The sequence below is a fragment of the Podarcis raffonei genome, chromosome 1, assembly GCF_027172205.1.
Source record: "Podarcis raffonei isolate rPodRaf1 chromosome 1, rPodRaf1.pri, whole genome shotgun sequence".
Classification (NCBI taxonomy): Eukaryota; Metazoa; Chordata; class Lepidosauria; order Squamata; family Lacertidae; genus Podarcis; species Podarcis raffonei.
In genome coordinates this window covers 66097248-66112157 of record NC_070602.1, presented here as the reverse complement: position 1 = coordinate 66112157, position 14910 = coordinate 66097248, and the positions used below count along the sequence as shown (strand labels likewise).

General features: G+C 42.3%; 1 protein-coding gene across 1 annotated transcript in view; it reads right to left on the bottom strand.

Moving 5' to 3' along the window:
• Positions 1-4240: 4240 nt before the first annotated feature.
• Positions 4241-14910, bottom strand: part of SPON1 (spondin 1) — a 278300-nt gene continuing 267630 nt past the window's right edge. Inside the window, exons 12-16 of the mRNA XM_053390557.1 lie at positions 14640-14810; positions 14360-14527; positions 11080-11244; positions 8824-9087; positions 4241-8032 (exon numbers count right to left, since the gene is read on the bottom strand). Of these exons, the coding sequence (XP_053246532.1) occupies positions 7869-8032; positions 8824-9087; positions 11080-11244; positions 14360-14527; positions 14640-14810 (932 nt within the window). The 3' untranslated portion in view covers positions 4241-7868. The remainder of the gene's footprint in view (positions 8033-8823; positions 9088-11079; positions 11245-14359; positions 14528-14639; positions 14811-14910) is intronic.

Genomic DNA, 14910 nt, shown 5'->3' with positions numbered 1-14910 from the left:
GGCTACTGGTCATTATGGCTGTGTATTACCTCCACTTGCAGAGACGATGTGCCTTTGGGTACTAGTTGCTGGAGATTGGGAGGTTGCTTGTTGCATGAATTCCCTCCAGGATTCCTATAAGCATGTGGTTGGCCAATGTGAGGACATAATGTTGGAGGAGATGGCCACTGGCCTGAGCCATCAGGCTCCTCTTTTGTTCTCATGACTACACAGGCCTTCAGTCTGATGCAGCAGGACTCTTCTTCTGTTCTAAATGTTGCATTTAGACAAACTGATAATACTGCTTAATCGTATTCAGTCCTCACATATTTGTAAGGTGGCATACATAGAGAGGATTTGTTTTCTTCCTTTGTGGTTATCCTAGGCAATTCCGGCCTACAAAAGATAGAGACAAACTCAGTGCTAAGGAAGTTCAGCCTTCTTTGAGTTATAGTAAGGCAACAGTCCAGCTGCCTTCCCTCAAACATCCTAGAATTTAATGCTGAACACTTTGGTTCATATGTTCAGCCAATGCTGCAATTACTCAAGTACCTTGCTGAACAGCTGCATCACCTCTATCTATATTTTGCTACTCTAATAGGTGTATGAGGCAGCACCTGCCCTCAGAGAAGCCATACTGGCTTTGCTTCTGCAAGGCTTGTTCTTCTATATGCTTGCTTATTTTATTTTTAACTACACCGGCTTCACCATGACAGATGTTAAGCCAACTGACCTGTATTTCCCAGGATCCCCCCTGCATCCCTTTAAAAAAAATTGATACTACATTGGCTACTTTCCAGTCCTCAGGTATGGAGGCTGATCTGACGATTACATATTTATGTTAGAAAATCAGCCATTTCACATGTGAGTTACTTGACAACTCCCTGGTAGATGCCATCCAGATACAGTGATTTGCCTGTCTTTATTTTGTCTAGAACTTCATTTCTCATTAGTTCTCAGTTCCTGTTTTGTTCAGATTTTTCCAGTAAACCTTTACCAGGATTTTCACTCTGGACTGCAGCTGCATTATTGATGTGTCTCTGCTAACGGGTGCAATATACATTTCCCTAGATATCCTTTCCTTTTTGAAGTTTACTCTTTGGGTCTTCCATTATCAAAGTAGCCAGTCTCGCAAGAGCTGTGAGAGACTGCAAATTCAACAGTACAAGATCTGTGGTGCCAGGAAGAGAGTGTAAGGAATACTCTTGCTTTTTGCCTACTGAGCAGCTAATGGTGTGCATCAGTTAATGTGAAAACCATTCTGGCTCTTACAAATAGGAGGAGAGGATGCTTAAATATCATTCAGGTGGGCTGTAATCGCCTTTGTTTCACAGAACGTTGCAAAAACAACAGGAAGTAAAGGTTGGATATTGAAAGCCTAGCGATAAAGGCCTTAAATGAGTTTGCATGCCGAGTGAAGAATGACAGGTGTCTGGAATACCTCTTAGAAGGATCTTTAGCGCAGTCCATTTTGCTGGTGAAGTCTTTAGGCTGCAATAACACAGCTTCTTCCAAGGAGGAAAAATGAAAGTGTACATTTGCTCTCAGCAGTTATTAAAGTGGAAATGTGATGGCATTATCTGAACACTCATCAAAGGTCAAGGGAATTAAATTGGCATAAGTTAACTCCCCCCCCCCCCCCGCTCTCTATTGCATGTGACTCCGAAAGGGTTTATCTTTCTTTTCTGAGCTATTCCTAATAGCAACATACAGGGACCACTGCTTTATTTCTAGAAAAGAGTTGCTGGAGCTTGTCTCTTTAGAAATGTTGCCCTCTGATTCAAACACACTTCTTCCTAAGCCCAGGAGATGACTATGTTTGATGACTGTTTCCTAGCACCTTTCCCCTAGCCATTTCCATTTTGTAGGGCCTGAAAAGCAGAGACTTGGCTGCACAGTCCAAAATCAAAATTAAGTGTACCGGTAAGTTTTCCCACCAAAACCTCACTTCCTGACATAGACAATAGAATGGCCCCAGTAACTGACATCTTCAGGTGACCAGAAAGTGCCCTTTATTCCCTATGGTTTCAATCTTTTCAAAATGCTATATTAGAAGTACCATAAGCCCTCCTTTGAAAGTCAATGAAACAGGAACCACTTTTTTTGTTAGACAAGCCCAGGATAATTTCTTTCCTGGGGTGGATTTTGGTAATCTTTGTTATATGGTGCCCTATGTGAGGCCAAAATTGGGTCCCCCCAAATGGATCTTCTCATTATGGATCTTCTCAGTTTTGCACCCCTGTATTTTGGCACCCTGAGTGGGGGAACCTCCCACACTGTCCTAAATACAGAGCTGGTCTTTTCTTTGTGTGTCTGGAAAGCAGCCTTCTAGAACCACCTCATTCTTTCATGATGTCTTCATCAACACTTTTTAACTTTTTATCCTTATACATCAGGACTTACCCATGTTTGTGCTTGCCTTCAAAAACAGTTTCTTCCTCTCTGTTCTGAGTTTCTGATCATCAGCCCCCAAACACGTGCCTGTTCTTGTGGCTCCTAGAAGCTGTCAGCATGCAACAGTGGCCAGTGTCTGGGAATGGCTTCAACTGGCCTGCTAAACCAGGTGAGGATAGCCAACAGGTCTCAAACCCTCAGTGAGTTAGGGACTCCCCCTGCATGCGAAGCCAGGCTCCAGCAGTTGAGTGGATGAGACCAATAGTGGGTCCAACAGTCAAGAAACTGTTTTTGCACATACAGTAGGGGAAAGCGAGGGGCAGATGGAGCTTGTGAACCTGGGAAGGTTAACCCATTTAGGAGAAGGAAAACTCTGATCCTAAACTCCCACTGCTCTGTGGGATATCTTTAGGAGAATAAAAGGCTAAATCCAGAGTGGGAATCCAGAGCCTTTAAGAAGGTTGGATGGTGCCTTGTAAGCTTCCTTTGTGCAGCCAAGCTGGTGCCAAACGTGTTGCTTTCCTTTCTTTTGGGACACATCAATGAGGCTGAGAGGGGGCTATTGTTGTCTGGGCAGCCCAGGACCTCCATACACACTGCCCAGGCTTGCACCCTGGGTAGGTCACTTTGGTACTGCTAATGCAGTGGTTTGACCCCTGGAGGCATAGTCCATTGTTTCTGAAGACAGACAGATGCCAAAAACATTTATCTACTTGTACCATTAAACTCAAACAAACAAGTGATGTTGTTTTCATAGTAAAGATGTCTTTATTCCAAAATAATAATGTGTTAGCCGGACAACTACATACAAAACATCTACACAAGACTTTGGTAAGAAATATATCCATGACAGCTTTCTCAGAAATTCCATAGTGAACCAAAAAAAAGAACCAACAACAAAGAAAACATAAAAACAAAAAGGCCTTTTTTGTTTTTTTAAAAAACCAAGTTGCTTTTATTAAAACCTATTGTACATATAAGCCCCCTAACATTTCTGTTTCATTGCTTGTAAAGTTTCTACAGATTATGTAAGAAAATAAAATACAGAGAATGTTAATAAATGGTAAGTGAGGTGTATAAAATTCCTAGATCTATACCTGTGCTTTTGGTTCCAGAGTGTGCAACAGGCATGAATTATTGTACAAGATAAGAAGTGTGGTCTATTGTTGGCTGATTTGCAACAAATATTACACTACTAGAAGGTTTACAGTAACTTTGCAATGATGCTATGCATTCTGTGTCACTTTGGGATTCATTTCTTTAATAGAAAAATCAACCTTAAGAGTCTCTAGCAAGCTAAAATTAGGTGTGATTAACAGCACAATCATACACATCTCTACCTGGAAGTAAGTCTCATGACTTCAGTGGACTTACTCCCAGGTCAAGTGTGTATAGCATTGCAGTCTTAGTCCCTTTAAAACCAATGGAACAAGGTAGTCCTAATTAAATTTCCACTAAAAGTGATTAGCTGGATTGGGGCCGTTCTGTTTTTCATTCATTTTTCATTTCTTTTTTTTTTTTTAAAAAAAAGCATTATCATTATTACAAAAAGTAATGATTCCCACCACTATTTGGATCAAATTAGAAGAAATTTGTCAATGTGGACTGGGACAGCTATATTATCAGGTGATAGAACAACCAAATTTTCTTCAGCTGCAAGCTCTTTCATGCTTTCGAATCACAATCCTTTGAAAAGTCAGCCAACCAAGCAAAATACTATTAGATATTAAAGAAATTACAAGCAACTACACAGAGCTGCTGCTGTGTCAATCAAGTCAAATCATTAAGTTCATGGAAATTCTTACTGAGTTCAGTAGAGCCAGCACTCTTTCTGGGACGATTACTAGCATTTAATACAAGCACAGCGTAGAAGAATCAAAAACATTTTAATGCAGGGTGTTTTTTTTTTTTTGCAAGTAAATGCAACTGGGCATACTCCAGCGGTTACATATTTCATGCATATTTTGACTGAATAAGTATATAATGTGAGGAAGTTAATGCATAATTCATTGAAGCAAAACATAATTGAATCTTAGATATCTGAAAACCAGAGACACAAAAATTAGCATCAGCCTAATCTCGTGCATTAACTCATAAGTGTGCTTGTCCTTTCAAGACATTTCTGCTCGGCGCCTGTGCTGAAGGCCCTCCTGAATTTTCCCTGGTTCTTCCCTTCCTTGCCCATTGGCCCTCAATTGCTTTCGGTGGCTTTGCACTGGAAGTGACTGGCTACTCAGTGCAAATGGTACATGAGAAGACACAACCACAATGAACTAACTGTGAAGATAGAGTGTCTCTGGGTCTTGAGTATAGAGACAGGGATGGAAAAGGCTTATGAGAAGGAATATAGTGAGGATTTGGGAGGCGAGGTGCACTTTAGCTCTAGAAAAAGAACACTGCCAACCTTTTGAGATTACGTTAACTTTTCTGATGAGGCATTCAATAAAAGGACATATATTTATCTTGAATAAAGGACCTCTTTCAAAGTGGCTATGGTGACTGTGGTAAAAAAGCTAAGAGCCTAGCTCCTCAGATTTCTGCTTAGCAACCCCACAGACACCCAAATGGCAGACTGGCTGATGAGTCAAAAGTAGCTGATTCTGAAACAATGTTTGGATTATACATAGAAAAGTGATGTTATTTCTAGCTGACCACACATGTCTTCTGAGGTGAATCCTTTCTGGAATAGTTACAAATGAGACCTTTTAAGTTTCCATGTATAATGAGCCCGTGGTACCCTTTCAAAAAGACACCCCGAGTGCACCAAATATTATGTTGGAAGAGGTGTTTACATTTTCCCAGAGCTCAGCAGTCAGTCTTAGGTGAATCTCTCTGTGTCAAAAACAATAAAATGTGTTTTTTTCCCTTAGGGTGCCAACACACTGTGCTGCTGTTTATAAATGCTGCAGCTCTGAAAGGGGTACAAGATGATTAATGTCAGCAGCTACATGACAAATTGAAAGTGAAAACCTTGTGGAATTTTGGAGCTGTGTGCAGAATTCATTCCTTTTCTGCAATAGTTGGAGGTCCCTTACCTCTAGACGGCTGGTGGCATCACCCTGCACGTTATTTCATTCTGAGACCACTACATCCAACAATATCATTATAGTTTTGGGGAATTTCTAATTTGGCTCAGTCCCTTTTGGACTCAGTCCTTGTACAGGATTACGTTTGGCATAGAGAACTGAAGAGAATGCAGAAGGATGCCCTCCTTTTTATACTGTGGTTTTTAACTGCTGATGATTTACAGAACACTCTAATATATTACCTGAATCTTTCTCTACACCTCTTGACATTCCAGGGAAACTCACTGATGCCTTATCCTTCGGAAATGTTTACAGCCTCATGACCTGATGAGCCACACTGGCAAAATGACATTGCATGCATGCTTCTGCCCTCTCCCACACCAATCCCACATTCCTCTACACGCAAGATGCATACAGAGATCATTAATTTGCCCAGTACATCAAAATGTTACTAATAATTGATGCACTTGTTCATTATTGTGGTAGACTTGAGCTTGCTCCTTAAAATTATTTATATAACCTCTAGAGTTTTTTGTTGCCTTCTTCATTGTATCGAAATTTCTGAAGCTTTGGCAATTGAAAGTAGAAACACATGAATATACAAGGTATTTCTGGAAAGGTGCGTGGAAAATGGCTGGCATTTTCAGCATATTTTTTCTAGTTTGGATTTTTGCACACTGAACACAAGTTGTGTTCTCCACAATTATACTGGCTATATTAGGGGCAGGTAACTGAATCCCTATCCTTCGGGCCCAGGTTGCAGCAACACCTTGGCTCTTAAAAGTTCAGCCCTTCCCTGCTTTTCTGCCATGGCACACGCCAGCCAATATTGGGTTTTATGAGAGAGATGGTGAAGGATTAATTCAAGGCATTTGCCTTGCCTGTTACAGTATGCCATAGCTGTGTCTGTAATGCAGTCCCACATTTTAGACAGAAATGCAGGAGCTTTCTGCTTCATCCATGGGTGTCCCTAAGGACCTGCTTACTGACCCCAGCCCCCTTTCAATGGTACTTACTCCACTGTCCAGCTTCCTATTGGAGCTGTACTTTTTGTTTTTATACTAATATATAATACCAGCACAACCACAACTGTCTCTCAATACCGTTACTTTCTTCTAAAAATATGCCAGAAAGATGGCAGCCATTACAGGAAAGCTAGTAAGAGAACGAGGAGAAACAAACATATATGCTGCCTGTGACAATTACATCAGGGTAACAATACCTCTGCCAGGTGATGGAGAGACAAAAATGGAAGCTTTGTGACTGAAACCAGCAAAAGCAGCTTTGGGAGTGATGCGGAGAAGCTTCTTCCCCTTCTTCCTTCTTGGAATTACTTGGTAGAGCAAGGTTTGAAGCTCTGGTGCTGAGGACCTTCACCTCTGCAGCAGGCATCTACACAACACCTTGTATATTTATGTTAGCCCAACTCTTAGAAGGCAATGGCTTCCCTTGAAACTGCCGAGATCTGTTTGGTTCTGATCCCCAGGCAAGGATAATCTCCAAATCAGAGATGAGCTAGGCTGGCTGGGACTGATGGAGTGCAGCAACATCTGGAGTGCCGCAGGTTCCCCATCCCTGATGCAAGTTGAGTGCCTGCTTCCCTGTATCTTACCACTTAGCACTTGTGGCGTTTCAGATGTTGCTGGGCTCCAGTTCCCATCAACCCCTAGCCAGAATGACCAAAGCGTGAGGGATGATCAAAGCTGTATTCCCACAACTTCTGGCAGTCACAGGTTCCTGTCTGGTGGTCACAGGATGCCCTGACGTAACATCTGACATGGCAAATGTGAATAGTGTTCTTACTTAGAAGCAGCCCAACAGTTAATTTGTGGCCTTCAGACAGAAACTGTTACCATTTGTTCTAGTCACATTTGAACAGTTTAAATTTGATTTCCCTTCTGAAAGTGGGAAGGAAGAAAATATGCTTTATTTTGTAGCGGTCCCTACCGAAGGAAAAAGAAATGTCTCACAGGATTGCTATAAATACAAATTTAAAAAGATAACTATGCACCTGAAGTATTATTGAACCAGCATTATTGAAGAAATTCCTTGGCACAGTTGTGTAATCACAGAGGCACTGCTTTGAGTATTTTGAAACTGGATCCAAATAGGTATTTATGTTTGCAATGTAATTTATGCATGCATCCTGTGTATTTACAGGTAATATTTCTATGATTATGGTATGTCCACACAGAGATGTCTATAATTTCAAAGTTATTAGGAGTTCACAATGACTTCACTATTTTTATGCATTAAGGGCTAGCTGGAGCATCAAGGAGCCACTCTCAGCATACATTTGTGAGGAAATATTTATAAAATATATCTCTTGCACCAGCAAGACTAATAAGCAAACCACACTGCAAAAATGAAAACTAATATACACAATTTATATCTTCTTTTAAAAAAAATCAAATCAAGGTTGATTTTACATTTAGCTCAGAGTGCATTATTTGAAAGACTCGGGTTTTGCTAACACGGATGAACATTGCAGGCTCTTAATTCCTTCTTGTCTTTGCAACTAGTAAACTGAGTGCTTTTGAATCTCTTCTTGACTGTCATGAACCTCTCCTGGATTCCACCCCCACACAGTTTGGTACATTCTGACCAAGCAGTCCATGGTTTCATCTTACAACCTAAAATTAAAATAAAATAAAAGCATGAAGGTCAATACTTTCTGTGAAAATTCTCCCTTCTATACACTTGTTTTGATTTCTGTTCTTAACTTCAAGCTTTGAAAATATCATGGTTAGATATATAAATAATTCTACAGGTCACTTGGCATGTTACCTTGAAAAATAGTTTATACTTTTAGAAATTCCTCGTGAATATCTGTGGCTCATGAGTCTATCTCAGCTGCCACATCCACACAATGCATCTTCTGAGTGGCAGATGTTGCCCATGTGAATAGGCTGCTCTTCCAAATGCACTGCATTTAACTGGGGCCCTTCTATTAAATAGATAGGACGAATGACAAACAGAAGCTGAGGACTATGGAATGTGCTCCCATTCCACATTTCGGAAAAGGTGCTTGTAGCCAGCTAAGTTTTATTCAGAGTAGACTCTTCAAAACGAATGGTCCTAAGTTTGACGTAACTTGCAAAATTAATGGATCTTTCTGAGTATGTCTGAAATGGGATAAAACCCAAAGTTTCAAAATTGGCTGTCTGGAGCTTAGTATGTGTTTTATTCTGTTTTGTGTTTATTCTGAAATTGGTTTAAATAATGTTGTATTTTCTTTATATTTTTTTGGGGGGGTTGTGTGTTAACCATTCCTGTGATCTCTGGGGACCAGTTCAGAATCTATAAATGACTTAGGAATAAATAAACAAACTAGCATTGTAGTCTAGGGTTGTGTGCCTGTTTGCTCCTCTTTTAAACAGTTTTTGGTGGCACAACAGTTCCAAGCAACGTCTACAACACATACCTGGAAATTGCTCGCCATCTACATCTTCTTTTGCCTGCTCACTTCTCCTTTTTTCACGAGGCTCTTTCCACCGCCGTTTCTCAATATTGGGATTTCTCAAGCATTTCCTTATCCGGCATTTTTTACGCTGTACAGTTTCTGGGCACGAAGCTCCTCCAAACTGGGGTTCCATTTTGATCATCCTTGTCCTGATCATATGACCTTTCCCACAAGATTTGTTGCATTCTGACCACTGAGACCACTCTGTCAACTCACAGTCAATGGCTACACAGAACAAGAAAGGCTGCCATGAGCATCAAGCTACTCAAACAAATGAAGTTAAGGAACAATGTCAATATGCTCTGATAGTGACACCAAAAAACAGGAAAATTCCCTGATGGTCTCAGAGCAAATTTTATAGCAGCTCTCTGCACTCTGGTGTCCTACAGATGCCAGTGGACTACAACTCCCATCATCCCTGGTCATGCTAGCTTAGGAGCACCACCTTGGAGAAGGCTGTTTTACAGCAACACAGAACCTAGATCATCTTCTTATAATTATGTTTTGAGAATAAGCTCAAATTACTCCACTGGGGACTTACTCTCCATCTGTGGTGGCCTTTCATTGGCCAGGCAGAAATGAATATGGAAGCGGTGAAATGCTCGTCTTTAGAGCACACAGACCCAGAGGCTGTTTTTGCACCACTGCAGACAACAGTCACATTCTGTTCCTTTCACAGGCAGAGAGATGCCTGATTCCCAACAGGGCACTGTTATTCTCTTCCCCTACACTCTTTCTCTCTACTTCTCACTATAATAAACCAACCCATTACCTTGAAGAGGAAGTCATTTATGCCTCCCATGGCAGAATTCAGTGGTACCTCTCCTCCTCAGAGCCCCAGCATGCAGGCTACTTGGATGCCTAATGAGAATAACCTGGATCTTTGGAAGGGTAAAATCTTTTCAAAAAATTTAAGTAGCATTTGGCTCTATAATGGAACACACTTGTGGGTGGGCAGAGTTAGGAGACCAGAAGCAAGGTTGGGGAGCCGAAACAGAAAGATCCTGCAGTCATCACCATTTGAAAGCTGGGATGATCTAGCAGTTAAAAGTATGAGCTATCTTTTGGGAAGTCTCTAGTTCAGAGTGGGGAATCTTTTTGGCTCCATGGGCCAAATCTGACAGGGGGTGGGGCTGCCCATCTGTCAATCATCTGACATCAGAACGAGACAGGGTCTTGGGCACTTTTGAAGCCTTGAATTTGGGATGTCAAAACACCAGGTGCAGCTGACCCAGAAAGCTTCATATCTACTGTTGATCAGCAGGTGGGCAGTAGAACCAAAGCCTGCTTTCTGCAGGCATCAGGTGTGTGATAGAACTAGCAATAGTTCTGCATCACCATTGCAAACACTTTTCAGCAGCAAGGAAGGCCTTTCATAGGCTCTCCAACATTGACACAGAAGAAATCATTCTCTGTTTGTGATCTCTGCAATAGAATTAGACATTCTACCCTTGTGTCAGGAGCTGCTGATATCTGTGCCCTGTGTGGTGACAGCTTCTAAAGTGACAGCTTATAAGGAAAGTATCTTCAAGCCTTGGACTGACTCTGCCCACTCAGCCAAGCCTTATTCAAGCAACAAGGTCTTCTTGAGCAAGGCGGTCTTTAGGGGGAATCACTCACCTGTAACAACAACGCAGCAGAAAAAACTGCTTTTGTTTCCTGACTCGGTGGGAACGTATGATGGTACGGAGCAACAGATCAACAGAGGAGGGGGGCAGGGACTTTTGCTCCATTGCTTTTCACTGCCACCTATCAAGAGGGACTGGTATAGGTATATACTTGACGCCCCCCCCCCAATTCAGCACCCAGGTGCCCCACACCCCTTGCACCCCTGGGTAAAGACGGCCCTGTTCTTCAGCTCTCTAGCTCTTGTTATTTGGTACTGATTTCTGCCTTGCTCCTTGGTTTCTGCCTTCTCATTTGTCCTTTGGGCCTGACTTACATCTTTGTCCCAGATCTCCATGTTCCCACTTCCTTGCCCATGTCAGTCTGCTTGTCGATGACCCTGCCCTGACAGCTTGTGTGGAAATGGTGCTTTGGCAGTGCCTGTGTAACTGTGCGTCACCCCTCTTGACTCAAGGCTATGATCAGGTTAGGAGTAACACTTTGTCAAAGCCAGCAGATTGACCACATTTCTGGCCAAGCAGCATGCTGAATAGGAAAGAAGGGGAAGGGAAACGGCAAACTGGCCTTCAGACTCCAGACATCGGTACTTACGGCACTCGGGCAGCATGCACTTTTCTACTTGCTCCAGCTCCTCATTGCAGTCTCCAAGCTCTGCTGCAGATTTTAGCATTCTCTGTCGGGTCCTCATCCCCTTCCCACATGTTACGCTGCAGTCACTCCATTCAGACCAAGGAGACAGCATACAGGGAATGGTATCTAGTGCAAGGGAAAAAGATTGACTAGCTCACAGCCAGGGTTTAATTTCAAAGTGTTGTCCAGCCATTCGGAAAAAGCTGGAGGACAGGGGCACTTGGTAAAGACAGGATTGCTACTGTGGGAGGATCTTGCAATGGAGGAGGACCCTGGTTGGCTCAAACCCATATTGACTACCGGGGTGCAAACACCAGTGACCCCATCACCCCATCTTTCTCACTTGTGGGGCAAATGAGAAATTGCAATCAGCTCCCCCAGTCTCTCTTTTTTCCATCCTGGGAGCAGTCTTTCCTCTCTCTGAATTGGCTCAGGGCTGAATTGGCTCAGGGGACAGAGTTAACCCATCTCCCCTGTGCTATTTCTCCAATTTAAATGGCAGCTGCTTTTGCCAAGAAGCTCAGTTCAACTGGAACTCTACATGTGCCCTGAGAAAACGAGTTTACTTTAACATAGCTTTGAGCAATGAGTACATCACCAGTGTAAGGAATCTGAGAAAGCTACAGTTCAAGTATCATTGTAAGCCCTAGTGGCTTCCACCAAAGAGGTTAGAGATCATACAGCACTGGAAAACTCTGGACACATTTACATCCAGTGGTTGAATGACTATGGTGTGCAAACTGGCCCAGCATGGTATGTTTACTCTACAATGCAGCTTCAGTAAGGAGGAGATGAAGCAAGATACCTTTGTAGATACTTATACATTGATTTAGGGGCCTCAAGATTAGTGTCCCCCCCCCAAAGCTTAAAAAAAATCATTTTGGATACTTTGGTGCCGCCAGATGCTAATAGTGTTGTATTAGTGAAGATGAATTTATGGCTCTTTCTTGTGATTTTGAATGTATTTCATGAAACCTGAAATCATTATTTTTCTAAAGTCAGGTCAAATGACTTCATTCACCCATGCTAGAATGTGGTATTTGTTAGGCGTTCTTGAAGGAAATTGTTACATGTGCCAATGAGAAAATGTACCAAGAGAATGGGGTGAGGGAAATCCAGGAATAATTCAGTCAAGAGAGTGAACTGAGGAGAACAAAGTCCAGAGTTAAAGTGACACTGGCGAGGCAGGGAATGGAGCCTGAGACAATGGATATTTTCACACCTCATAAAGTCAGGTCAGCATCAGTTCACACCACTACGGTTTCCTGGGGCTGGTTTCATGATGTGTAAAAACAGTAAACAAGGGTGACTGGCATGATGGAGGTGGCACACAGCTGCTTGCACTCCCTGATGATTTTTATAGCCTGGAGATGGCTAGTCCTCCAGCCACCCAATGGTGCTGTTTATTCTTTTACAAGACTTGAAGTCAATCCATTGAGACCTCACATTAGACTGATTTATGGGTGATTTCATAACATGCAAAGGTTCACTGGACTGAGTACATAAATCACAGTGACAGGAGAGGCTTGAGAGATACTAATTAATGTTAGCCTCAGAGCCATTTTGTACATTACGTATTAGCGTGTGCCTGTACATACTTAAGAATAAGAATTTGAAGGCTATATTCTGCAGCATATGTTTAATGCGTGCTTATTCTGCGTGGAGCTCTCCTTTCGACTTGAGTCTTCAGGTCAATGTTGTATGAAATAGTCCATACATGGGGAAATGCAATTTTGTATGTAGTGAACTGATTTATAGTCCCATTAATATATGCACGAGAGCCAACCCAAACCTATAAAACAGGCAGGAGCAGTCCTATAGATGTATAGCTGATCGGGTTTTTTTTCATACCGTGGTCAGATGAACATAACTGGGATGAATATTGATTCTACAAGGTGAATAATTTGGGCTGCAGAAGAAATCAGAAGCAAATGGTTTTCCAAAATAGAGATCTGGAAGGCTATTTCAAATCAGTACCTTACCCCTGCAGATCCTGCTCATGTGAACCTCCTCATCTGTTCAGCCTATTCCTTATCTGTTTCAGGGGATTCTGGGGGTTATTTTTGCCTATCAATATCATCCTTCTGGCCAGTTCGCCTTGCCCTCATTTCTCTGGATCCCTCCATATTTCAGCCCTGTTGCCCAGGGCCTGACTTCTTCATTATAAAGGTTTTTGACCCTTCCATCTGCCCTGCCCTAGTCTAGGATTAGAGGGCAAGTATAAAAATGTAGCAGAATGGGGCAGTGGAGTTGGTTGCACCATTTCAGGCGTAACAGGTGGCACTGTGGGTCAAACACCCTGGGGTTGCATTCAAACCACAGCCCATAATCTTCCTGGCCAAGGAAATTATCTGAAGATAGTGATGTAGAAAAAGAACGCCTAGATTAAGAATATCCAGCATACGTCATGTGACAGACTTGACTTCAAATCTGAGTTAAAGTGGTATATTTTACTTAAGTGCGCTCTATAATCATATGCAACCTCCCTGCTAATACTATTAAAGGTGGCTTTGCTGAAATGAATCACATAACTTTCCATCTGAAACAAGTGCTCTTTTGTGCAGCCCAAGAAAAGAGAGACCAAGTCAATAATGGCAGGTTTTGCATTTGAAGCTTTAAGGATGCCAAGCAAATGGTATTAATCATCAAAAGACAAAGGAATTTTGTAGGATGTTGCAATAGCTATTTAAAGTAGTTTAGACTTTAGAGAAAAGAGAAAGCACATCCCCAATGCCCAGGCAGCTTCGGTTGCTGAAGTCTTTGCAAATCCTTATGCAAAAGGACCTGGACTAACACGTAGGGCAGATGTTAGCCGTCTGCTGACTTTGAACCTCTCTGAATATTGTGACACAGTATGCATTTAATACATAATTTGAAGATGGGGTGTGTGTCACAATTTAAATACATACGTTTTAAGAGAACCATTTTCATAATTTTTAATATGTAGTTTGAGATTATCTTTTCATATTGAAGATTAATGGGGAAATGGAATAGAATTATGGGTAAAAATATGTGAAAGGGGCACGTACACAAAACAGGCCAGTTCATCCCTCCCTAACTTTAAACCACATGGCTACGCAAGAAGCATCAGCTCAGTTGCCTGCCCAGTGAGGGTGCATTCTTTCTTCCACCTGCAAATTTGCTTGTCTCTGAGTAGAACAAGCTGTGGTTGAGCCACATCTCAAGGTGGGGAGACACGCCACTTTCCCACACAGTGATTGGGTGAATCTCAGATACTTACGGCATTCGGGCATCATGCATTTCTCGGCTTCCGTGGTCTCTGCCTTGCACATGGATCCGTCTGCTGGGGTCATCTTGATCATCCGGTGCCGTTTCTTCATTCCCATTCCACAGCTGGCACTGCATTCGTCCCACTCCCCCCATTCCGTCACCAGGCAGGTACTAGGAGCTATTGATAACAATAGGCAGAAAGAAGATCAGTCTACTGGCACTCGTTTAATAGAGGGATCACAGGCAGCTTTTATGCTGATTCAGCGAGGTAAGCTAAATCAAATACTTACAGCACTCCTCATTCACGATGCACTTCTCGGTCTCTTCTGTGGGTACTTTGCATATTGAGCCATCGTCGGGGAACTGCTTCACATATCTTTCTCTCGACCGCATTCCCATGCCACAAGAGACGCTGCAGGGGGACCACGTTATCCACTCGGACATCATACATGTGGAGCCATCTAAAATATAGAATACAATTGCCATTTCTTTTCTAAGTCTCACCTGGGTGTGGGGTGGGTGGGAAGAGAAGCATACCTTTATCTCACACACCCCCTTCTT